Source organism: Misgurnus anguillicaudatus, chromosome 18, assembly GCF_027580225.2.
Source record: "Misgurnus anguillicaudatus chromosome 18, ASM2758022v2, whole genome shotgun sequence".
NCBI classification, from domain to species: domain Eukaryota; kingdom Metazoa; phylum Chordata; class Actinopteri; order Cypriniformes; family Cobitidae; genus Misgurnus; species Misgurnus anguillicaudatus.
The window spans coordinates 38,706,721-38,733,217 of record NC_073354.2 but is presented as its reverse complement, the minus strand read 5'-3'; the positions used below and the strand labels follow the sequence as shown (position 1 = coordinate 38,733,217).

The window sequence follows — 26,497 nt, the reverse complement described above, 5'->3', positions numbered from 1 at the left end:
CTGAAATTCTCATTACCGCAATGTGTCCGGCTGTGTTTGAACATGCGTTATGTTGTAATTTAATCAAATTAACACAAAAATATTAAGAAAAAAAATAAATGGATGTTTTGCTAGACTACTTTAGATGACAGAAAAAATATTTACTGAATATTCATGTATAATAATAATGAAGAAAAATTAGGAAAATGATGTGTCCATGCCTGATGTTCTCATCCTCCGCAACACTTTTTGAGAACAGTTTAAGCACACATACAGAATGTTAATAAAGTTTGATTTTGAGTGACCAAGCACATGGACCAGTTACTTCAAGATGGCTACCAGGTAAGATCATTTTTTTACAGTTAATTTGAAATATTGTCTTGTCAGAATGCTTACACGACATTTTGATTATCATTACCGCAACAGATGCTTATTAAATGTTAATTTAATTAATAGAAGCATAATACTTTGATTTTAAATGCATGTGCAGAATCTCCAAATTATGTTCTTTCAGGTTTGTCATGTCATTTTGAAAATATGTCAGTGTTGATGTTTTCTGACTGTTGCGGTAATGAGATTTTTTAGGACTAATTTTTTAAATGATGTTACAAAAAGTGTTAAATGATAAGTAAAAGTTTTTAAATTAATGTTCCCATTCACTCCAGACTTTGTTTTTCAATGTCTGGTGGGAAAAAAAGTAAAATTAAGCAATTTTTACATTTTCATGCTTGACATTTTTAAAACCAAGTTTTCGTGAGAATCACCCAAACACAAACACACTCAAAGCCAAACGTAAACACACACACATAGAGACATACACACTCACCTGAGGGCCAATGCTACACACACACATAGACAAACACACACACACACACACACACACACACACACACACTAAAGCAGGGCTATTCAATTGGCGGCCCGCGGGCCAAACCCGGCCCCCAAGGTAATTTGATCCGGCCCTTTATGTAGTCTGTAAAAAAGACATCTCTAAAATAAATTTAGTAAATTTTAGACAACGGGCCGTACAGTTACGAGTTGATGCGCGTGCGTCTGTTTCATGCAGCATGAGCTGCAGAGCGCGAGTCACGTGACTGGTGCGAGCAGCTGTGTCACGTGATTATATTCGCGCTTTTGTCCACAAGTTCAAAGCGATCGCCTCCCCCGCTCGCGCCCGCGTCTCAAGGCGCGATAGCTGACAGACAGTGGTGAGTTAAGAGACCGGACTCTATGGTTGTTTTAACTTTATTTGTTGTATTTTCAGCTTAAAACACTGCCTTTTCCGACAATTGTTGTCTGATATGTTTATGCTTATTCACAATGACATTAACGTTAGATAAAGGAAACTCGTTGAAACGATTTTGTGAACTAGACAAAAAGATCCTGCCGTTTCTCCAAAATGCAAAGCAGACAAAGGCTCAAATATTATGCGAGTCATCGTTCTCACACAAGAATGCAATTAAAACGAGTAACAGTTAGTCGCCCATCGCTCACAGCACAGCAACTGCACCACTGTATGCGTATCATGCTGACAAACATACACCTGATTTTACTGCTCTTGCGAAATCTAAAAACATATTCTGTTTATTAAAAGGTAGCCTAATGTTTGCCAGTTATTAAGATGGCTGTTGTAGTTTAAAAAGGGCTACTGTAATAATTAACTTTTGACAAAAAAAGCATAAAACAATTATGTTCCATATTATAAACTTTTTAGTTATGTGCACTGAAGTGAGTAAATGAGTTAAATTCTCAATGAGTGTGATATGGATCTTATTTACCTATTTAAATGTAGAATAAAGCTTACTTGGGCATCTTACTTATGTTGTTATGCAATTTTAAAATACAACAAACATGTCTGGATGTAGAAAAATCCTACTTTGACATCTAACAATGCACTAATGTTGTTGAATGCAGTCTCAAAATACATGTTTGTAGAAAAAGCCTATTGTACAATGCACTGATTTTGTTGTTATGCAGTTTTAAAATACAACATGAATATGTTTAAATGTAGAAAAATTTAGTCATCATCACTGTTATATCTCCGGCCCCTCATTTAAGATACTTTTTATGAACTGGCCCCCACGACAAACTAATTGAATAGCCCTGCACTAAAGAAAACCCACAGACACATATAAACAGTCCTGAGAGAAATCAAGTAGACAGAGTCAACTCTGTGTGTGTGTGTGTGTGTGTGTGTGTGTGTGTGTGTGTGTGTGTGTGTGTGTGTGTGTGTGTGCATGCGTGTGCGTGCGTGTGTGCATGTGTAAAATCACACAATGTTCAGTCCAGATAAAAGTTGTCCAGTGACAAAGACCCCTAATGACCCAAACGAAGCGCATTACATGTGAAGAATGCTGCTAATTAAGTGCACACCATCATTTAGCGTGCAGAGCATGTACTCACACGTGTGCGCACACACACACACACACACACACACAGAAGTAACACATTCACACATCCTTTTATCAGTGTTAAAATTAGTCTACAATGTCTTGGCTCACACAGATCCACATTTAGCACAAACATGTATGCTGTGTACCACGTGTCTGATGTGTGTGCGGTCCGACTGTGGCGATTTGGGTCTTTTGTTCTCTTTTACCCCGTGACAACCAACGTGAGGAAAAATCTGGACAGCAGTCATTGCTACAAACAGCACTGTGTGTGAGTGTTGTACTGTATGCTGTAATAATAGTTAGTGCCGCACACAGCATTCTGAATATGTGCAGCTGCGTAGTGTGAAAAACACTTTTATCATCTTTTACCAAAATGTAACATATTTTGCATTGAGGTTGGGCTAATAGAAAATACCAACATCGTGATTACCTGCAACTCACCCGCAAAAAACATCTTAATTAATCACACTGTATTGCACTGTGAAAAGCATGCTTTAAATTTCCACACAGTTACTTCAAATATTTTTTTTTCTGATTAAGTAATACAAACAATGAAGTTGGTTCCGATCACAATATCAATCAGATTTTAAACAGTTAATGATGTGCATGACCGCTTGTTAGAATTGCACGTATAGCCATATATCTGCTCTGAAATGATGTGCCTCATGTCGGCTATGAGTTCGGCCAGACTACTCCACTGTATCAATGTATGTATCAACGTATGTGTCAACGTTTGTATCAACGTATGTATCAATGTTTGTATCAACGTATGTGTCAACGTATGTGTCAACGTTTGTATCAACGTATGCATCAACGTATGTATCAACGTATGTGTCAACGTATGTGTCAACGTATGTGTCAACGTTTGTTTCAACGTATGTATCAACGTATGTGTCAACGTTTGTATCAACGTATGTATCAACGTATGTATCAACGTATGTATCAACGTATGTGTCAACGTATGTATCAATGTTTGTATCAACGTATGTGTCAATGTTTGTATCAACGTATGTATCAACGTATGTGTCAACGTTTGTATCAACGTATGTATCAATGTATGTATCAACGTATGTATCAATGTATGTATCAACGTATGTATGTATGTATCACCGTATGTATCACCGTATGTATCAACGTATGTATGTATGTATCACCGTATGTATCACCGTATGTATCAACGTATGTATCAATGTATGCATGTATGCATGTATCAACGTATGCATCAATGTATGTATCAACGCATGTATCAATGTATGCATGTATCAACGTATGTGTCAATGTTTGTATCAACGCATGTATCAATGCATGTATGTATTAACATATGTTTGTATCAACATATGTATCAATGAATGTATCAATGTATGTATCAATGTTTGTATCAACGAATGTATCAATGTATGTATCAACGTATGTATCATTGTATGTATCAATGTTGGTATTAATGTTTGTATCAATGTGCATACACTGTGCAATGTATCTTTACTCAAGTATACAATGTATACTCTTACCATAAGTTACTGTAACACATTGCTTCAATTTAGGATAACAATAATCTCAGAGGGGGTTAACCATTTTATTGCAACCCAATTAATGAGGGATAAAATCAAGTCTACATTTTTGTCTTTATTGAATAGTTTGTTTTACTCAAAAATCTGTTTCTGTAGCTCAGCATTAGAAGCATAAATGTGATGGGTTTGATCCCCAGGGAACACACTATACTTATAAAATGTAAGCTGTAATGCACTGAAAGTGACTTTGGATAACCTTTGGATTTTGGATCACCTGACAAAGGCGTAATGTAAATTAAAGGTCCCAGTTTAAATTTTAAAATGTTCACTTTAGTGCAGGATATATTTGTTCTAGACTCATATCATCAGAAAATAAGAGCACTTTCAGAGTTGGAGCGGTTATTATATTTTCATGACAGTCTATTGGCCATTGAAACCTTAGACAAAGTATATTAAGAAAGTAAACAAAGTCCAGTTTAAATATGATTCTCACCTTGACCAGGTTAAGAATTATAATTGGCGATCCAAACCTCTGGAGCATCTGATCAAAATGAAGAGCTGCTACATGGGAATATGGGTCAGCCTGGTCCACTGGAGAGAGAGAGAGAGACAGAGAGACATCTTGTATTTACATTGAATCTGTAGATTAAATTTATCCATGAACAACAAAACACAAAATACAACCCTAAGGCCAGCATAACCTGTAGCTGGTTTTCACTGCTTCCAAGTTCTTCCAAGCCTGGCAAAGCTGCCAAGTCCAGCTAGACCGAAACAGCTAAACTTGCTACACCAGCTAATACCAATCTGGCAGACCAGCTAAAACAAGCTCAACAGCTTATGCTGTTTTTTTCCAGTAGGGAATAAGACCAAATCTGTCACGTCAAGGATAAAAAACAATTACACAAAAAGAAGAAAAAGCAAAGGTGTGTTTTTCTACACCAACAAAAGGAGCCCAAAAATAAAAAACAGTTTTCCAAACACCCAAACAAACCACAAAATCCTGGATGGAAATCTTAATACATAAAGAAGCATATAGGTAGCAACACCTCAACGTGAACACGCGTAAAAAAAATGTTGGCCACGCCTTGATGCAATGATTGACAGGAGGGGGCATGCATGACTCAGTCAGAACTGTGCAGATTGTAAAGGAAAATGCAATCCCAAGTGTCGTACCTGTAAATGTAAATGAATTTAGGGAATGATAATTTGCTAGTCTTTGCTTTACCATGTAAAACACAACTAAACAGTTTAGGTAATACATTTATCATAAATGAAATAAATGAACATGCAGTATGGGCAAATCCATTGAGAAAGGAATTGTCACATTGCCGTTTACATTCAAAATTGAATATTGCTAAAAAAATATTCTTCCACTCTTGGAGACGCTTTATGTGAGTCGATCTAAGAAACACACAATAAGATGTCTAGTGTAGATTAGGAGCTTTAAATAAAAATCCAGCCACTGTCAACCAGCCCATGACCCAATGTTACTTTAAAACGTAACATGTAAATGACAGTGACCTTGAGTGCTGGATCAGACCTGTAATCGTGAATTTAGTGAGTCAACGTCTGCAGAAAAATCTCTTATATAAACCTGCCAAGACTATAAAACACAGCATACAAACACCTCTCTAAGTAGGTTACGAGAACAAGGTTTTTTCGTATACACAAATCTCCCTTTGAAAGTACATGAATTCATTAAAGCGACACAAAGCATATTCAATGTGTGCATAATCAAACACTTTATCCGCTCGATGGTCCTTTAATGGGTCAGGCAAAGCTGCCCACCGCATGATGAAACAACCATGAACATAAGGTGTGGATTTAGGAAAAAACTGCCCTTATAACAATAATTACATCTTTTCATTACACTCCAAACAATCTATGAAAGAGGGTCATGCATTGAGACTTGCGTAACTGTATTTCGGCACAAGTGTTTTGGTGACTTTGTTTAGAAGAAAATCAATACGAGTTATCTTAGAAATCTTTTGTGCAAGCACCATTTTTAACCTACATATAACTGACCTAATTACAAGATAAAACTTTTCATTAGAAAACCCTCTTCTTCTCAAAGGACACTGCATCGGACACAGTTTTCTACAGCGTAATGCCATTAAATTGCATAATGATTAGACACAACGGCCGGCACACAGCATGATGAGTCTGGAAATGGACAAAATCACAAATAATTTTTACCATAACTAGGAGCTTTACTTTGTGTCACAGTGCCATTTATGATACAATGCCGCTGATGAAATTTGCTCCTTTAAAAATTATGTTTAAAAAAAATACTGTATATAATTTACTATAAAGATATGATGAACTATAATGTGCTGTTTTTTGGGGGGTTTGTTGAAGTTTCGTCTGCCTTAAAAAGATGATTTCCGTAAAACTTGAAGCACCGTTAAACACTCAATCAAATCAGTTTGTCCTAAAGAAAAATTTGGATTATATGGTCAACATTTTTGTTTTCACATGCACACATGTATACATGCACTCACACAAACACACACAAATGCATGCATGCATGCACACACTCACATGTACGCGCATACAGACACACAGACAGACACACGCCAAACATGCACAAACTCACATAAACACAAACAACACATACATGCATGCACACACTCACATTCACACATGCATACACTCACATACATGCACGAGTCCGCAACAGACACGCATGCATGCACACAAACATGCACAAACTCAAATAAACACCAACACACACATGCACGCACGCACATACTCACATTCACACATGCATACAGTCATATACATGCACAAGTGCACACATGCACGCACGCACGCACGCACGACGCACGCACACGCACGCACACGCACGCACACGCACGCACACGCACGCACACACACGCACACACACACGCACACACACGCACACACACGCACACACACGCACACACACGCACACACACGCACACGCACACAAACACACACACAAACACACACACACAAACACACATACAGACATGCACAAACTCACATAGACACCAACACACACATACTACACGCACACACTCATATTCCCACATGCATACACTCACATACATACACAAGTGCACACATGCATCACGCGCACACAAACATGCACAAACTCACATAGACACCAACACACACATGCACGCACACACACAAACATGCACAAACTCACATAGACACCAACACACGCATACTACACACACTCATATTCACACATGCATACACTCACATACATGCACAAGTGTGCAAAAACACACACGCATGCATGCACACACCCAAAAATGCACAAAGCCACATAAACACCAAGAGACACATTCATACATGCACGCACATACTCACATACACACATGCATACACTCACATACATGCACGAGTGCGCACACACGTGCATGCATGCACAAACTAACATAAACACCAAGACACACATGCATGCACGCGCACACACACACTCACATTCACACATGCACATACACAACACACACTAAGGTGGTTTCTGAGGTAAGTAATCTCCAGTAAGCAGTGGGCACTCAGCATGAATCTGTTGCGCACATGAGATGTCATCTTGATCCAGACGACAAACACTGAAATGAATTCAGCAGACGCTGAGGAGAAAAAACTGCTTGAGCTTCAAAGGACGACAGCACATCGCCTTCATCATCACAAAGAGAACAAAATACATGAGAACACAAAAATAAACCCTTCCAAAGAAAGCAAAAGCCTGTCTGTTGCCTCATTCTTTATTTCAGGTGCCATTTCAGTGAGGACACAAGATTACAGTTTACTCGAAAGCCTTGTGAGTCGAGTGAATAGGCACATTCAGGTGTGGTAATACACAGAAACTGTCTCTTACAGCGTATGGGTGGTTTGGGCATCATGGTGGAGATGTCCTGAGACCAGTGGAGAGGAACCGATCCTCTGACCTGAACACACGAAGAGAAACTACCAGCCGCGAACGACGTGACAGAGGAATCGTGGACAATCTGCTCCGTTTCAACCTCGTTCGCTACATCGCCCTAAAATACAAATACACTCCTTAAATAGTCAAGCTACTAACTCCATATTTTAGTTAGAATCAGAGCTCACTTTCAATATGTGCATGTGAATTCATGTCTATACCTCACAGTTGGCTCCTCTCTTGAGAAATCGAGTCCCTGCGAAGCGACTCGAACGGCGGGCGATCAAGGTAACGTACACCGGACGCCCGTATATCAACAACTCTGAAGATTACAGTTCAGGAAATAAACAGATACAGACACATAATCTGAGACACATTCAGTCAGATTTAACTTCTCTTCACTTCGTCTGGGTTTGGAACGTTTTTTTGACTACTGAATCTGTTACGTAAGCAGTGCAGGAAGTACAGTGGAAGTCCTTATATGGGCACTTTACTTTAAATAGCGTTACCATACACCATCCAAGAGTACAAAATCAATGTCTCCAAAAAAGTGTTTTGTTGTTTGTGAGAGAAATCATTATGGGAACAGTGGATGTAGTTTATTTTTCCAGGGTAAAACCTGTCAACTTTCAGATTAATAGGTTTTTAATAACATTTCAGTCAAGTGTTTCCAAAGTTTTGATCAGTTTTGGGTCAAATGTTTTCTGCGGTGGCTCTCCAGCAGAGAGAAGAGAGAAACCATTATAACCAGAGGACAAAAGTAATCAACAGCACCAGACTCTCAACAGGTCGCTCTCTGTTTGTCCTTTCGCTGGTTAGTTTTTTGTTACGTACATTTCAACCCCTCTGAACTTTAGGAGAAATGATTGCCTGCGAAAACCAGCCCTGATCAGCTGCTGTCTTTTTCATTTTAACATGTGGACAGATGAATTACTTGCAATGCTCCTAATGCAAAACCTTGCAAAATGAATAACCAATTTTAATACCGATGGATTTAAATGAAAATGATGTAAAAACTGCAGGTCACAGCTAACTCACTTTCAATATAGATAACCACAAGCTGTCTATGAAACACAACCTTCGTTGATTTCAGTGTAGACCCAATAATATACATTATGACTACACAGGTCCAGATACACATGCATATGCATTGAAACATGTAGACTTTGTTATGACTGCCGTGGATGTCAGAGACAGGTCAACTATATGGACCAGCATCAGTAAACAGCATAGACAGATGGTCACAGAAAAAGATTCAAACCAGTGACTGGAGACAGCAGTCATTAACGTTTTTTTTCTTTTTTTTTCTTTCATACATAAAAAAACCAAGCTAATATAAAAATATGTAATAAATACATAGTAAAATTGAGACTATTATAAAATGTGCTTTGGCGGGCAACTTACATACTCTGTGTGGGCACCATGTTGGAGACCACTGCTTTATACATTATACAGTATTATATTTACAATGGGGAAAATAAGTATTTGACACAGCATTTTTATCAAGTAAGGGGATTTCTAAGTGGGCTATTGACACAAAATTCACCAGATGTAGCCATCAAGCCAACATTTAAGTATACAAGTTGAGTCATAATAAATAAAGTGAAATGACACAGGGAATAAGTATTGAACACATGAAGAGAACAAGGTGCAAAATGGCATAGAAAGCCAGAACACCACCTGAAATCTGTCAGTATTGAGAGAGAAACCTTGCCCCCTATCAGTACCAATTCTGCCCTACAAAGGCAAAAGGCAGCAACTTCGTTTTTGGTTGAAAATTAGTTTTTGACATTTTTGGGACATTCAAGACCTCCTTTATCATGTGGATAAGTATCTTGAATCAATTTTGTTGTTTTTTTGAGAAAATAAAAATCAAGAAGAAATTAACTGACATTAAAGTCACTAAAAAATCTAAACTTTAATGTAATTTTTTCTCAGTTCTACACTCTAGCGAGTTAAGGTCTTTTGCCTTTGTAGGGCAGAATTGTTGGCCTATAAAGGCTTCTCATCTACTTCTCATCTTCATAATCTTATCGTTGAAAAACATTTTGATTGGAATGGTTATAGGCGCATTTTCAGAATGCTGAATGTTCCTGTGAGCACTATGGGGGCCATTATCCAGGAATGGAAAGAGCATCACTTCACCATAAACCGGCCACGATCAGGTGCTCCACGTAAGATCCCTGTCCGAGAAGTCCAAAGAAAAATCATGAGAGTTCCTCAAGAGCCAAGAACCACTCGGGCAGAACTTCAGGAAGACCTTGCATCAGCAGGTACTGTTGTTTAAAAAAAAAAGTATAAGCAATGCACTGAAGCGCCATGGCATCCATGCAAGCTCTCCACACAAGACTCCATTGTGGAACGAAAAGCTTGTGGAGGCTCGGTTAAAGTTGGCGAAAGAGCATTTGAAAAAGCCTGTGGTCTATATTGGGAGGCTATAGTATAGTCAGATGACATCATGTTTGGGGAAGAAATGGCACTGCCCACCACCCCAAGATCACCATACCAACAGTTAAGTTTGGGGGTGAAAGCATCATGGTTTGGGGCTGCTTTTCAGCAAGGGGTACTGGCAGACTTCATATTATTGAAGGCAGGATGAATGGAGAAATGTACCGGGACATTCTGGATAAAAATCTGCTGCCATCTACCAGAAAGCTGAAAATGAAAAGAGGGTGGACAAGACAGCAAGACAATGCTCCACAAAACCAAGGAAACAATGAAGTGGTCAATCAATCACCTGACCTAAATCCCATAGAAAATCTATGGAGAGAACTGAAGATCAAAGTTCATAAAAGAGGCCCAAGGAACCTTCAAGATTTAAAGACCATTTGTGAAGAAGAATGGGCCAAAATCACTTCTGAGCAATGCAGACGGCTGGTCTCTCCATACAAGAGGCGTCTAGAAGCTGTAATCACCAACAAAGTATGAAATAAAGTGTGTTCAATACTTATTCTCTGTGTCATTTCACTTTATTTATTATGACTCAACTTGTATACTTAAATGTTCTGATTTCTTTGTATAAATTCAATATTTGGCTTGATGGCTACATCTGGTGGAAATTTTGTGTCAATAGTCCACTTAGAAATCCCGTTACTGATAAAAAGGCTGATGTGTCAAATACTTATTTTCCCGCTGTATATCATATTATATTCTAATAAAAAATCAACTCATTAAAACAAGGGTTTTGTCAGATTTATCGAATTTGTATGGGCAAATCTGTGGAGAAATGCACTGATATAATTCTACCCCGATACCGAGAATGACATCTACAAACACAGATAGTTTTGCTTTTTACTCCTTGTTTCAAATTATTATTTGAACTCCTAGAAGTACAGAGCGTATAAACTGCAATTCTGTGGTCATTTTTTTAAGCAACTGGCCGATAGTGGGGAAAATTTATTTTATCTGCCGATACCGATTATAGGCCGATTTATTAGTGCATCCTTACCCAAAACACATACAGTATATAGTAAAGTAAGTCTATATGGACACAGAATGAATAAGGATACTGGATTGGCCACAGAAACCGTGGATGATGTACAACAGCCAATCAGGATGTACGATGTCTTTCACTTTCTCCAGCAGGCGAGCGTTCCACACATATTTAGCGTAAGGTTCGTTCCTTAAACCGTACACGACTGAAACACAAGCAAACAAACAATTCATCCATTTAATATTGTATTATATATTTATAATTATATGAACGACTGAAACAAGTCTTTTCCTTACTAAACTTATATAAAAATATTTACAGTAACTAAACTAAACAAGTTTCAAGTGTTTGCGATTTTTTTTATCCAAAGATACTTACAGTGCTTTACATTTGCTCAGTGCGTTTTATTAAATACATGTGACTCAGATGGTATAAAAGATATCAAGGTTATTTTTTCACATAATGTTGTTTACATTTTGTAGGATGATTATACAGTATCTAATAAATGAGCTTTCAGAAGACCTTGAGTGGGTAAGCCCTCCTCTTCAAAGATGTCAAAGCTGTCCTGTCTGCTGGCGTTCAGATCTTCAGGCTCTGGAGGTTCACAGGGCATCTGCAGTATTGTCAGGTTATACTGCAGCGAGTGGCTCAGGTCGTAGCTGTAACTAAAAGCCAGAGGGTCAAAGGTCACATGCATTCACGAGACAAAAATAATCATCACGCTCTTGCGAGACGGATGGCAGCATGCGTTGTTGCTACGTGACAGAGCCCGTTGCTTAGAGAAGTGCAGTGAATGAACTTGTTTTTAGGTTCAGAGAAACACATGCATTTACTGACAGCTTATTCACAGACGGACGGCCACGTGATGAATCCATCACTCAGCACACTTCTGAAATCTATGATTGCTCTGTTTTTATCATTTCTCTCTTATTTTAGATGAATGACAAGGTGTGTAAGCAGCAAATAAAAGGGAAAAAATAAAAGTTTTCTTCTGCATGGATGATGATTATTTTTTTTTTATTCATGTAGTTCCTTTAAGAAGCCACTTTTGTAATTAAAACTTAATGCACACTTCTGCTTATTCTTTTATATGGGTTAAAGAGACACTATGTATTTTTATGCATTTTAAAAACTATAACTATAAAAACTATAGTGGAACAATGGGATATGTCGCTTTTATTATACAGAGAATTCCCAAGCGGAAACCGAGGACAGCACGGATATTATGTCATCGATAGGCGACAATGGCAAGGGATTAGACATTATTTAAAATAGGAATTTCTTTGAATATATTTTTTGATATTTTATACAAAAAATCTTACATATTGTGCCTTTAATTTTTTCATTCATCATGATTTATTATTGTGGCCCATCAAACACAAATAAGACAACTATTCAGATGTAAATTCAGACTTGTGCACTGGTAAAGAGATTGTCATACTGAATTAATAGAGACGGATCACAGTTATACTCCAAATCATCCATAAATGACTAATGTAAGTGTAGCCAATATGACAGAAACCAAATGAGACTTTGATCTGAGATTAATGAGGTGATTTGTTCAAAGCTATATAATAACTCCATTACACATAACATATGCTACCAACAAAAAAAAGTGTACATTATGGATTGAAAATGCTTTCTTACATCGCACAATTAAGTGTTTGGACACTTATATCACAATATAAAGACCCAATATCTAACCATCATCGCATTAGGGACACAAAGGTAAGACAGACAAAACATGAAAGAAGCACACTTTTCAAGTAAAACATCTGAAGAAGGGTAAAAGCAGAACAGACAGATGAAATCTTATTTCCATTATAATAGACCTGTGAAGATCTGTGCAAGGTCGGTGAATGTGATTACACCAAGTAAGATTTGATCCTGGATCAACACCATTGTTGGTCCTGGATCAATATTTTCATTAACCAATCAGATTGCAGGATTAGGATTAGTGTGTATGTTAGATTTAGGTTTAGAATTGGGTTAGGGGCTTTTAAGAAATACTCCTCAAACTATTATTTCACACTAATTTGAGGGTTCAAAAATGGTTAGGGTTTGAGTTAAGGGTAGGTTTGATTAAAACGTTGATCCAGGATCAACAAAAAATGTTGATCCAGGATCACAACTTACTTGGTGAAATCACGGCGACCGTGCAAGGTCATACTGTATGAGCGTGTTAAGAGTTCATAATGTTAAAGGCTTTGAGAGGAGTTAGGAGAGGTCTAGATGCACAAATACACATACATATACACAAAGGCATACAGGTGTAGTGAAACATTACCCAGCAGATATGACAGGAATATCTTACAATGAATATAAATGAGATACAGACACACGCACATGCTACATGCTATACTTCAGAGTTTGACACACTTACCTGAAATAGAAGTTACTGGATAGATCCACATTCTGGAAAATTCTCACATACCTGTAAAAGACATGTTATCATTATCATAACAAGCCAAACTCATAGGGCCCTATTTTAACGATCTAAGCGCATTGTCTAAAGCACATGCTCTAAACAGGCGTGTCCGATTCCACTTTTGCTTATTTAACAACGGGAAAAATGGTTTATGCGCCAAGCGCACGGCCTAAAAGGGTTGTTCATATTCTCATAATGAGTAATGGGTGTGTTTTGGGTGTAACTTGCAATAAACCAATGAGAACCCCAACTCTCATCCCGTTTAAAAGCCAATTGCCCCTGGCGCCATGATCCCTATTTAGATGACGGACTTTTGTAAACTGAAAAACTAAGCGGAGGAAGAAGATCCCCAGTTTAAGATTAATGTTAATAATGTTTTTATTTGTATTGAAATTGTTATTTTTTTGGATTAACTCCTGATGCATTTGTTTAAAGCAAAGCATTTATTTACTTACCAGGCTACAGGTGAAGCAGCTCTTTACGCCTTCTAACGTCTCATAATAAGTCCTCATTTATGTCCAAGAGACTCAATAATAATCTTTAACATTTGAATGCTTTACGTTTTCATATTTAAAAGGTTTTTTTGCAGCTGCGCATCCATGTGTGTGATAAGCAAACCTGCGTTGTGGTCCCGTTTAAAGGCGCATATTACTAACGCACTCTTTAAATAACAAAAAAACATATTTCACCATTGACTTTAGACTTTAGACCAGGTTTTTGTTGGTCAATGGCGTAGTCCATTTTAGTTGCCTCAAAATAGCAACGTGCCAACAATGCGCCTGAACACCTCGTTTTCAGACCAGAACGCCCATGGGCTCAAAATTGGGCGCAAATGCATTATAAAGTTTATAATCCAAACATGCGGTAAAGTCTTTAGATCTGATAAACTTTACGCTTTGTTTATTATGGTTTGAACAGCTCGTGTCTTCATTACCATGTCAACACAGCGTGTATAGCCTGTGGGCGTGACCGAATTAAAGATAATGAAGTCAGCCAGGAAAAATGGTACTCTCTTTACTTCAATGCAGATTACATAAAAAGGCATTATTTGTTTTCGATTATATTTAGCTTGTTTAAAAGTAGACATTTCAGGCTTTCTTTGGATATGTGTATCATGTTTGTGTGACGAGTATTCGCGGAGTTTCAATTGATTTTTATAACGTGTTTTGAGAGACAGCTGGCGGAGACAGAAATGTCTGGATGCACACCCTGTTTATTTTCTTTATTTGACAAAAACACAAAGATCTGTTGTTATTGTGAATGAACACATTTTAAAGAAGACCCTTTACCGTTTCAAATGATGTCAAACACGTAAGTGTATGATTATTAATGATGGAGTATTTTAAGTTGATTCTGCCATGATAAGGAAAAAACACGTCAAAACACGGCACAGTGTTTTTGGACCCCAGGGGGTTAAACAACGTGGCACTAAACGTAAAAATGATCATTGCGCTGGGTTAAAACCTTACAAAAGACACTTGCATCGCGCATTGCGCCGGGTGTATGATAGAGCCCATATTTATTATAAAACAGTCAAACTGACTTCTCCATGACAAATTTTATTTGTTTCCAGGCCTGGAAAATACAATCCTGACAGATTTTTCATGACCCTGTACCATGGGGCTGGGTAGGATCATATTTTTGTAATAGTGGGCAAAGATAATTCGCAATTAATCAAATACAAAATAAAAGTGAGTTTTTGCATAATATATGTGTGTGTTTTGTGTGTAATTATTATGTATATTTAAAGACACATACATGAATGTGTATGTATTTACATAATAATTAAACACAGCACATAATCATATATTATGATTAAACTCACTTTCATTTTGTATGCGATTAATCGCGATTAATCTTTGCCCTTTTTTTCACGAGCAAGCAATGCTTTCTTTTCCCAGAAAGAAACATATAAAATATTTTTAAAATATGAAATATTTTCCTTTACTTTGACTTGACTCATATGAATGCATTGTAAATTACTGAATGCATGCGTTTTGCTTTTTTATGTACATGATAATTTTATCTTTTATTTAAATAGGCCAATTAATTTAAATTTGCCTTGCATTGAATTGTTTTATATTTAAATAACAGCTTTAAAGTGTGTCCCTCTACTAACAGATATGAAAGGACAGAGGCCATGAACACATCTATTATACTGCTCGACTCGTGTTACATGAGTCAACAGTAACAAGTTGTACTTTTAAAAGTACTCTGTGTTACTGTAAGTCTATAACATACAACGAGTGGAAAACAAACACTTTCACACAGAGATGGAAAGATGTGAGAATTACATCCTGAGATCAAGGTGACCTAGCAGCAGGGCACACGTGTATGTGTTTGTGTTCAGAGGATAAATAATAATCACAGTAAATGTATGTTTACTGTGCTCAGTAAGTGATTTTGCATTTTACATTTTCATTTATGCATCAGGCAGATGCTTTCATCTAAAGCAACTTAAAGTGTATAGCTTTAATGCATTTTATCAGTATGTAATGTGTGTTTCCCTGCTAACACAATCTTATACAAGATGAGCTACAAGAGTATGTAATACCTTAATGACTCTACATTTAACAAACATAAAAAGTGCTGTATGCAGTGTGCTAGAAATCAAATGCGAACACAGACAGTCTCTAAAAAAACAGCATCATGTGACCAAATCATGTGACCAAATCATTCAATTGTTTGTTTTAGTCCCAATTAAAGTAATTATACGAAGTATAAAAATTCCAATAAACATTTACATATACATTTTGCATGCATTCTCAAAATACGCGTCAAATGCTTGCTTTTTTGCGGGTCTACTTGAATGCATTCAAACAGCAAACTAGGCGCAGTAGACGCAATTTTGATGCCTGAAACGCGGTTGGTGTAAACGCAGCATAAGGTCAAATATATGATGCAAAAATGCGTTCCTCTAAAAATTTTATATAAATGTTTTTATAAGCTACCTTTTTTTACAGTTGCATGCTTTCAATGCAATTATATTGAAATGTGAAATTAAAAATTACAGAATAACATGAAGATCTACTTGCATCAAAGGTTTCTTTATATTCACAAAGATTTTATATATTTTTTTTTATAGCAATTCAATTAACTCCTAAACTTTTTACCCTTTTTTGTCTGTGTAGTTAATGAGAATATGGCCAATAAAAAGGTTTTAATATATTCTATTAACCTCCGAAGACCCAAGATTTGGTGTGTCTTTTTTTCAGATTTCTTCCAGCTATTTTGGGGTTAGGAAGAACCAATAAATATAATAACCACATTTTTTTTCTTTGAACATGAAGCAGTGTAATTGTCCACTTTTGTGTGCAACAGGTTCCAGTTAAACAGAATTAAGTATCATGGTGCAAACAACAAAAAATGTGCATGTATGTGGACACACCAGGTCTAAGGAGGTTAAGTAGATGGTAATTATTATGATTACAGTATAATGTGTGCACACTGTGCACCCTTGAAAACCATTAGTGCATGACGCCCCTGTATATATGACGGCAGTGTCTGATAACTTACCGGGCTTCATCAGGATGAGTAACTCTGACCGAGTCATTAGGAATGTAGATCATAGTCGTGTCTTCAATCTTATATATGGAGTGTCCACCGATGTCAGCCATTTTACGACGTTTGGTGATCAGCACAACGTAGTAACCCTCCAGAAAACGCACAAAACCTAAAAGAGACAGAATGAAGAGACAAATCACACATTTTATTTAGAGGCCATAAAAAGCAAAATGTGTTTTGATTTGAAGTTTCTTTTATGTAAAGAATAATTGACGAAAATAATGCACAACCAAGGTGGACTTAAAAAAGCGAGTAAAAACAACAAACCAGTCTGTCATTGGAAAGTAATAACATAAGAAGTGTCATACAAAGTCGCTTTCAGTTTACAAACTACCGATCATTACAGACACAACCAAGGTAGAGACAAAAGATTCGTTTTTTTTAGGCAGCGGCTATTTACACTATGCGCTTGATACTATTTACACTAAATAAAAGTTCCCCTGCTATTGAAAGTAACGAAGGGGACTATTTTCGGCTGATGTGTAATATCGTAAAGGAAAAATGTTTTTTTAGCTGATGCTAATGGTCTAATTAGATTTAATGGATTGTGCTAAGCTATGCTAAAAGTGGTACAGCTAGACCCGGAGATCAGCTGAATGGATTCAACAACGGTAAAAATCAAATGTTCAACTCTAGGGAGCTGGAAAATGAGAATAAGTGGAGTGTCCCTTTAAGAAACTACCTAGCTTTATGGGTTAACACAACATTAAACTGTTCCTTAAATGTCATTAAGTGTTAAAGGAATATTCCATTTTCTTAAAAGAAAAATCCAGATAATTTACTCACCACCATGTAATCCAAAACGTTGATGTCTTTCTTTGTTCAGTTGAGAAGAAATTATGTTTTTTGAGGAAAACATTGCAGGATTTTTCTAATTTTAATGGACTTTAATAGAACCCAACATTTAATACTTAACTCAACACTTAACAGTTTTTTTCAACGGAGTTTCAAAGGACTATAAACAATCCCAAACGAGACATAAGGGTCTTATCTAGCCAAACGATTGTCATTTTTGACAATAAAAATAACAAATATCCACTTTTAAAGCACAACTTCTCGTCTAGACCTGGTTGTAATGCGCCAGCGGGACCTCACGCAATACGTCATGACGTCAAGAGGTCACAGAGGACGAACGCGAAACTCCGCCTCAGTGTTTACAAGTGTTGAGAAAGAGGACCGTTCCGACATTGTTGTATGTCAACTGATACTAATTAAAGTCTTTGTGTCAGTCTATTGTTTACAATGGTCCGCAAATGTGCGTTTTATATATGTAACACGTGACCTCCCTACGTCACCACGCATTTACGTTAGGTCACGCTGGACCAGACCTAGACGAAAAGTTGTGGTTTAAAAGAGCATATTTTTCATTTTTCTTGTCAAAAACGACAATCGTCTCGCTAGACAAGACCCCCACGCCCCGCCTGGGATCGTTTATAGTCCTTTGAAACTCCGTTGAAAAAAACTGTTACGTGTTGAGTTAAGTGTTAAATGTTGGTGTCTATCAAAGTCCATTAAAATGAGAAAAATACTGCAATGTTTTCCTCAAAAAACATAATTTCTTCTCGACTGAAGACATCAACATTTTGGATGACATGGTGGTGAGTAAATTATCTGGATTTTTCTTTTAAGAAAATAGAATATTCCTTTAATAATGTCAAATAATTTTAAATACCTTAACAAAATGCAACAGACAGGTCAAAAGATTATACTTAACTTAATGTATGTGCAAAATACATAAAAACGAACAAAACATTTAATTAATTTAATTTATTGTAATTAACTTTCCAGCAACATGGCCACAATGCTGCATGGCTTAACCCATTATTGTACTGTTTTCATTTAATTTTAGGTGAATCGGTCTCGAAATTCCATTTAATATAATTTTATCAGATTTAATTATTATTATTATTATTATTATTAAATGATTGATTTTAATTTTTAAACACATGGAGGAAACTTAAAAAAAACATTACGAACTGAAGAATAATTGTGATGATAAAACTATTTGACAGATTATTAACACTTAATTACATTTTAATGACAAATTATATTTGTACCACTGTAGTTGAGGTCAAGAAAAATATTCATGACGCTGTTATAAAATTATAAGACAGAATATTAACACTTAATGACATTTTAATGACAAATTCAATTTGTTATACTAGTAATAATGGTCAGTTATGTTGTCTTGGTAATGTCAGGTTGTCATAACAAAGACATCCCAAACAATGTCATCTTTGCATTGAAAATGACATAATGACAGTGGTCATAAATGTGCATAAAATCTAATAACACGTGTCATATCATGATTATGAATGTGTCATGTCAGTCTTATGAACACCCCTTCAAGTAAAGCGTTACTGCATTTTCTTAATTTTTATTGAAAATTAATGCCTTTTTGTTATAATAGGATAGGATAAGGGAGAAGAGCGAGAGGAGAAGTCTGCAAAAGGTGGTTTCGAACAAGGCACATTGCAATCTACAAACCTTGCCATTACTGCCGACGACACTGAGGACGTTGAGTTTTATGCGTTTTTTTTTTTACTTTAGTAGTTCAACCAGACATTAGTCAAACACTTCACACGACAAGCAGAAGAGAAATTCAACACGCAAGTGATTACAGCTAAATATTTACAAGGATTCATCACATACTCTATCTTTATCTTTCATTTTCCTCTCACTGCTTCTTTTCCGTCTTCCATTTTCTTTCTTTTATTTTCTGTGCTCTAATGTGTTTATTATAGGCTAAATAACTCAACGCATTATTGCATTTTAGTTCAGACGGTGACAATTTAAACTACATCCAGAGGGCACCTAATAGCATGTTGTAGGCAAACACATTTTCCCTAATGACGAGAAGTAAGGGTGTAATCAAACGCTCCCACATAATAACGTGCCATGAGTTTCTCTCATACGTCCCCATAGCTGTTTTTGTGACGCCTGTGTGACTGCGTCATTTCTGATCAGATAAACACATCTATTAAAACCAAAATGTATGACACAGACGCGCATCAACCATCAAATTTTTGCTTTGTACTATTTAAAAAATTCCCTGTGAATGTTGTATTAAGGTTGCATAAGATTCGATTTCGATCTGTGATTCAACCCTAAAACCCAGATCTGTGTCAAAGAAAGTAGGCCATGCCCTCGAGAGTCTCACACGCAGCGCCCTATCTGACACGTCCAGTGTGTGATCACGCCCGCAGCTCATGTGAGAACCGTCTGCTTTATTCTGACCTGTAAGATTTAGTGTGACACACATCTGGACTTTAAGTGTGGCGGATGTGTGCTTGTGCGTGTCCAGATATAAACACACATATAAAACGATAAGAGACAAAGCATTTGGCTGTATTCCAACATGTACACACACAAAATCACTGTATGGGTGATTCTCACGAAACCATTGAAACACCACGGCACTAATGATTTTAGCTTTAAAATGTGTAATATAGTAACATTAAAAAGCATCAAAATTAACACAATACTGTGTTCTACCTTGCACAATGTGTGATTTCAACATAAAATTTACAATTATAAATTCTTATCTCATTTTCTGCTGAAATTCTCATTACCGCAATGTGTCCGGCTGTGTTTGAACATGTGTTATGTTGTAATTTAATCAAATGAACACAAAAATATTATGAAAAAAAATAAATGGATGTTTTGCTAGACTACTTTAGATGACAGAAAAAATATTTACTGAATATTCATGTATAATAATAATGAAGAAAAATTAGGAAAATGATGTGTCCATGCCTGATGTTCTCATCCTCTGCAACACTTTTTGAGGACAGTTTAAGCACACATACAGAATTTTAATAAAGTTTGATTTTGAGTGACCAAGCACATGGACCAGTTACTTCAAGATGGCTACCAGGTAAGATCATTTTTTTACAGTTAGTTTGAAATATTGTCTTGTCAGAATGCTTACACGACATTTTGATTATCATTACCGCAACAGATGCTTATTAAATGTTAATTTAATTAATAGAAGCATAATACTTTGATTTTAAATGCATGTGCAGAATCTCCAAATTATGTTCTTTCAGGTTTGTCATGTCATTTTGAAAATATGTCAGTGTTGATGTTTTCTGACTGTTGCGGTAATGATATTTTTTAGGACTCATTTTTAAAATTATTTTACAAAAAGTGTTAAATGATCAGTAAAAGTTTTTAAATTAATGTTCCCATTTACTCCAGACTTTGTTTTTCAATGTCTGGTGGGAAAAAAAGTAAATTTAAGCAATTTTTACATTTTCATGCTTGACATTTTTAAAACCAAGTTTTCGTGAGAATCACCCGTATATGGATGTTCAAATGTTTGAAATTGTTTGAAAACTCTTTGTTTCCCAGCAGACTAATAAAAACCTGTTCAACCCTGAGTCATATAAACTGAATTAACCAATAAGGTTACAGACAGTCATTAACTCTTTCCATTTTAATGCGCATGTGTTTTAATCTTAGCGTTACATGGTTTTTCGATGCATATACCAGAGTAAATCTTTGACCCGTTTACCATCAGACAAATGATAAAGAGTCTCGGACACAAATGGGCGAACCTTTTCTTCCCATCATGTGTTTCCATGGTGACGAGGTGCCTGTGTGTGAACGGGTAAACAGCACGAGCCTCCGCACACTTCTGAAGTGTTTTCCTGACCTTTACAAGACACACATGCCCGTGATATCGGTATGACAACCGCACCATTAAAATGCTGCATCAGTGCACATCTCATTAGCCAGACAGACGAGGAGAAATAGAAGAATAAACAAAACAAATCAGAAGAATAAAGAGGAGATCGAGAATGTCTTACCCACAATGCCATAGGCAGATACGGCTCTCGATAGGCCAGAGGATCCCTTCTGCCCCATCTTAGTGCGATTGCCCAAATCCAACCTGCCCAGCAGTTCTCGTACCTCTTGCTGACTGTAAACATGCTGTCACACAAACAACACACAAAGATTTCCAGATATGATCTACATTACTATCCTGTGATGTTGTTTAAAATCCTCAAGAAGCACAAAACATGAGAATAAATGACAAATCAGACAATCTCACCTTATCATCTATAATGACCAGGTCTCGCGGTTCAGTGCGGTCGATCTTCAGGACGCGATGCTTTGTTTGTGCATTATTACTGCCCACAAGGAAATACCTCTGTGAAAAATACATTTAAATATGAATACAAATAAATTAATTATATAGTGTTAAAACACTGAGGACATCGAGACTTTTCTCTGTTAATTTTTGTATATTTCATTTTTTTATATTTATTTTCATGTACTGTATCTGTCCTTATTAAGGCAATAAAAGCTTTTCTGATTAAACAATTAAACATGAAAAATGTGTGCATCTCATACGATATCTTGAGCTCACATTTCACAGTAAAACAAACCAAAAAAGAACAAGAAATGCATAAAGAAACAGGTTCGAAAAGATTTTCATGGCTGATAAAGCAAATTCTGTAAAGGACATTTTACTAGAGGTCTTTATTAACTTTTTAAAAAAAAAGTTCCCAGCCAGTGCCATTTTTTATGATTTTAACAAAAAGTTTAATGCCTTCGTAAAAATGTTTCTTTAAAAATATAAACATACAACATATCAAATGAAGGAACAGACCCTCTGCTTAAAAAAAACATTTCATCCAATCTTCAATTGTTCTCTTTTATCACCTCTTAAATATGGGCAGCAGGTTTCTTCAAAAACACCAAAATTTGAGCAGTGGATGCTTTAGTGTGTTGTAAGTTGGGTAAGAATGCCACCTAGTGGATAATAGCGGAAATATGGATTGCCGTAAAAACTCGTTATTGGCAGAAAGCGTTTTCTCAATGGCGGGGAAAGAGTTAAAGGCACAATATGTAGGATTTTCACCACTATAGGTCGCTATTACACAATAACAAAGCCGAAGCTTAAGGGGGGGGGGGGGTTTAATGGTATTTCAAGCATTCTGACTTATTAACACAGTTATAGAGTTGTTTCCTCATGCTAAACGTAGGCAAAGTGTCAAAAAAGCAGTTGGGCGTGCTACAGAGTATTTCTGTGCCGAATGCACTTCGTCAGGGTTCGTACAAGTTTCGGAAAGTTTTTTTCGATTACAGGTCCAAATGACGTTTCAGGGTTTTCTATACGTATCACTTCTTTATATGGGCACTTCCCCCGGAAAACTCCGCCCACCCGTCAATCAGCGGGAGACGCTAGAACTTACAGACATTCACATTACGCGACAGCTTTGTTTAATTTCAAAACTCAACAATGGCATGAATGAAGAAGTGTGTTTTTGGATATAAGGAGAAGAAATCCAGCCTTATGAAAACAATGGATATAGTTTATTATCCGGGGTAGCAGCGGAGTTTTGCGTGTGTTTTTGATGCGCTGGATTTTCCCAATCGGGTCATGAGTTGCATGCGGTAAGTAAGACTTAAGTCTTATGTTGTAAATATGTGCGTGCATATTATATAAATGACACGAACATGTAGTGAATCATACGTTATAAGTGTTGTATAGTGTTGCATGACTCGTACTCGCTCCTCCCGCGGTAGTAACTCCTCCTCCTTCATTTTTTCGTACGTTATCGGAAAGCTAATCGTTCTTTTATAAATCTGATTAAACTAAAGACTCTTCGGAGATATAAAGGATGTCATACTACTCTATAGGTACTCCAGATTAACATCAGAAATGCAGAAACAGCGTGCGTTAAGTGAGCTTTAATGACATCATGAAGAAGAGGGGAATGTTGTTTTCACCATCCAGAGACTATGGAGAGTATGGAATTCTCTAATCATGGATAAAGTAATAAATTCATGTTTTTACCTGTCCATTTGATCAGATTATTTTATGTCATCATAATGAATTAGCTGCAAGGCACAACAGCCGCGTGTTACATGCTGTATAACGGCCACTTCTGCATTTGTCCACTCGCGTTGCCTACAGTTTCTATTGTACAGCTGATGATAGCGCAGATATTAAATCACTAAAGTGGTGAAAATTAGGAAAACGAGGGTCGAGCCATTATTTTAAACAGATCTACAAATCCTTAGGAACTTTTGGGATAATGCAAGTACACAACTCCATGACATATCACATATTGTGCAAGTGTTTTTTGAATAATTTATTACATATTGTGTCTTTAAGGCAGCTTTCATGAGAGAGAACACAAACAACATCACAAACTGCTGCTCTATCATCATTGTTATTACGCTCAATATCCCTTCACGCACTTGTGCTCTGATCTGTCCTGTTCTGTGTGAGAAGACTTATCAACGTAACAGACTCGCAATGTACAGCACTATGTGTCTGAAGACAGTAAATGATGCTCACTGTGTCTTTAACAGAATAATGGCCAGGATTTTTTATTCAAATGCTAAGTATTAAGCTTAAGTCTGTAACCCAGCATGCAAATCAAATGGCTTGTTAAGAAGGGCTGTGTGTTAGGATCATCTATAATAGACTTACATTAAAGAATGGCCATTAAAGAATGGATTTAAGCCTTATAACATTGATATCTCTAATATTGACTGAGTACGGTCACATCAAAGATTGAAATTAAAATGAAATCAAACTTTGATATTGGAAAGTATCATAGACTAGAGGATTTATGTATCATAGAGGATTTAAGTATCATAGATTAGAGGATTTAAGTATCATAGAGGCTAAGGGGCAAGTGAGAAATCAAAACAGTTTAACAAGTGCCTTGCAACAAGTCTGTACATCTTACACCAATAGCACAAAAGAAGTGAACTGCAAAGAAGCCTGAAAGGCATTAAAAATTACAAAAAAAATTACAGTTTGACTGAAGCTGAACACTGCCATCTAGTGCCACAGTGTGCATACTGACACAGATCTATGATCATTTAAATGTGACTATGCCTAAACAGCTAAAGTCATTTTTTGGGGGGGTTTTCTATAAAATCACCCTACATAATGTAAAGAACATTCTGTTGAAAATATAACCTTAATATCTCTAATATTGACTGGGTACGGTCACGTCAAAGATTGAAATAAAATAAAAACAATGACTGAGATCAAACTGTGATGCATCATTATATTATAATACTCTGATGATATTATGAATTTCACAGACTGAAGATATATATAGAAGATATAGTTCATGAAAACTATGGCTGATATTCAGTGCTACATGTACAGTAAGTGGTAAACAAGTGTTGCATGTCATAGCTGTTACTGTATTTTAGCACAACTAGAATGCTATTGGCCAATCATCCATGAATGAAACTATTCATTTTACTTGTATACACGTGCTGCTGATGCACAATAAATTAATAAAATGCTATGAACAACTGATCTGTATATAGTGTTTAAAAAAGACTACTGTATAAAGTGTTGTTTATGCATTTGCAAGGCAATCCACATGATCTCTGAGTAATGCAACTTCTTTATTCGTTAAGTGCAAGAAACGAACTGTTGTGATGACTTACAGCCCTCGTTTCATAGAGCACCAGTTTCTGAATCCCACTGATCACAGCTGCTGTCAAGGGCATGATGATGCTTAGGTTAACATTCACAAAACCTTTAGACAGACCCTGAAACAAAGTCAAATCAACAATAAACTTATTAACAATATGACATTTTTTTAAATAGTCGAATGCTCTAAAAATCTAGAGAGCATGTATATTACGTATTTGCTTTTAATAGAAGCTACATAACATTTTAAAGCATAACTATACGTACATACATAATAATAATCAAAACCCATAATTATGTCCAGAATGAATCACGTCATGCAAAAGTAAACCAGCAGATTGCTCATTTTTTTAATGATTAATATGAAATATCATTACAGATCAAATTGAAACAATAATGTCAGGTAGATGTTTATGTAAATGAACCGTTTAACGACTCTTTATCGTCCGGTTTCAATATGACATTGTGTAAACACAAAAAGAGATTAAAATAAACTTACGATCAGCAGATTTATGCAGAAATGTCGACATATTTGTGAAATGTTACACTAACAGAAAAACCATACACGATATCATGTGACTGTCATACACATAGACATCATATAGGTAGACGCCCTATCGACCGCTACTGCCTACTGGCGCGGCGAGATATGGGGCCGCCATCTTAGATCGGTCGCCCGCTCCACTCAGTGTAATCTGTATGACTGGTGGAATGAGCTATCAGCGCATTTAATTAATCATATCTCAGTGAATACCGAACAGATTTTCACGCGGGTTTTTTTGCTGCAAAGGTCATTCATGGAGCTATGATACATGACACATGGTTCGGCGTATTTTAACCCCTTATGTGCCGCGAATCCCGTTTGAGTGGAGAGT

General features: G+C 36.5%; 1 protein-coding gene across 2 annotated transcripts in view; it reads right to left on the bottom strand.

The window, feature by feature from the left end:
• The window catches only part of fig4a (FIG4 phosphoinositide 5-phosphatase a), a 65,021-nt gene that overhangs the window by 36,454 nt on the left and 2,070 nt on the right, over positions 1-26,497 (bottom strand). The window contains exons 1-11 of one of the 2 annotated variants that reach the window (XM_055185745.2): positions 26,122-26,211; positions 25,637-25,741; positions 22,260-22,358; positions 22,015-22,138; positions 17,156-17,312; positions 13,595-13,645; positions 11,734-11,876; positions 11,288-11,416; positions 8,000-8,100; positions 7,734-7,896; positions 4,374-4,471 (exon numbers count right to left, since the gene is read on the bottom strand). In XM_055185745.2, the coding sequence (XP_055041720.1) occupies positions 4,374-4,471; positions 7,734-7,896; positions 8,000-8,100; positions 11,288-11,416; positions 11,734-11,876; positions 13,595-13,645; positions 17,156-17,312; positions 22,015-22,138; positions 22,260-22,358; positions 25,637-25,699 (1,128 nt within the window). In that variant the 5' untranslated portion in view covers positions 25,700-25,741; positions 26,122-26,211. Of the gene's footprint in view, positions 1-4,373; positions 4,472-7,733; positions 7,897-7,999; positions 8,101-11,287; positions 11,417-11,733; positions 11,877-13,594; positions 13,646-17,155; positions 17,313-22,014; positions 22,139-22,259; positions 22,359-25,636; positions 25,742-26,121; positions 26,212-26,497 lie in introns of those variants that run through there. The other variant, XM_055185746.2, reaches the window with a different exon arrangement.